The following is a 1,102-nucleotide window of genomic DNA, read 5'->3' on the forward strand; positions in this document are numbered from 1 at the left end:
GGCGGGCCATGCCCATGCCGCCGGGCGGGGGACCGGGCGGGGGGCGAGCCATGCCCATGCCTCCGGGCGGCGGACCACCGGGCGGCGGGCCGCGCGGAGAAGGCCCACCGACTGCGCGCATAGGAGCGACCGAGAGAGCGGAGGTGAGGTGAGTTAAGCCGGCACTGCGCTGGTGGTGGTGGATGGGAGGGGAGGGTACACGAAGGGGGTCCGGCGGGAGGCGGGCCGCGCGGAGGAGGGACGCCCATGGGAGGGCCGCGGGGCGGCGCGGCGCTGGGCGGGTCTGCAGCGACCACGGCAGAGAGGAAACGAGAGATGGAGATCAGAACAGGCCAGCAGAGCACCATTGGCGGACGGTAAGAAGGGGAGGAGAACGCACCAGCGCGGGATCCGCGGCCGCCGAGCTTGGGGATGCCGCCAGCAAAGAGACCGCCCATGGGTCCTCCGCCTCCGCCAGGAGGCGTCTTCTCCGTCTCTGTGGTTGGTTGGAACGTTAATAATTAGCACAAAAAAGAAGAAGAAGAAGAAGAAGAGAACATAAGGGTGCTGCTCCATTAGAGAGGGAGAAGCGTACTGAGGATGGGGGCGGACTTGTCGACGGTCTTGGCCTTCTTGAGGCCGCCCTTGCTGAAGCCCTCGATCGATGACAGCAGCGCGCCACGGCCGGCAGCCGGCGCGGCGCCGCCCACCTTGGCCGCGGGGGCGGGGGGCGGGGGCGGACCACCTGCGCAACCAGGTGAGTGAGCGAGTGGGCGTGGTCCAACAACAAAAATGATACGTAATATAAATAAGTACTATAAATGAGTGCTCATAACAATGCGGCCCAGAAGCAAAGAGAAGGGTCAACCGCCAGCGGGGGGGGGTCGGGTACCGGGAGGAGGCGGAGGACCACCAGCGGGCGGAGGAGGAGGGCCGCCGCCCATCATCGGGGGGCCACCTGGGCATTTTATAATTATTATTATTATTAGATTTTCTTTTAAAAAAAACAAATACATAAAGTGGTGGGGAAGGAGTACCAGGAGGAGGACCCGGAGGCCGCATACCGCCCGGCGGAGGACCCGGCGGCGGACGAGCAACAGCTGCTCCCGCCATCGCCAGTTAG

General features: G+C 64.6%; 1 protein-coding gene across 1 annotated transcript in view; it reads right to left on the minus strand.

The window, feature by feature from the left end:
• Positions 1-1,102, minus strand: part of ACA1_063970 (SH3 domain containing protein) — a gene marked incomplete at both ends in the record, with an annotated part of 3,887 nt that overhangs the window by 959 nt on the left and 1,826 nt on the right. The window contains 4 exons of the mRNA XM_004339598.1: positions 34-111; positions 200-283; positions 380-475; positions 575-724. Of these exons, the coding sequence (XP_004339646.1) occupies positions 34-111; positions 200-283; positions 380-475; positions 575-724 (408 nt within the window). The remainder of the gene's footprint in view (positions 1-33; positions 112-199; positions 284-379; positions 476-574; positions 725-1,102) is intronic.

Source organism: Acanthamoeba castellanii, assembly GCF_000313135.1.
Source record: "Acanthamoeba castellanii str. Neff unplaced genomic scaffold scf7180000084599, whole genome shotgun sequence".
Taxonomy (NCBI): Eukaryota; Discosea; order Longamoebia; family Acanthamoebidae; genus Acanthamoeba; species Acanthamoeba castellanii.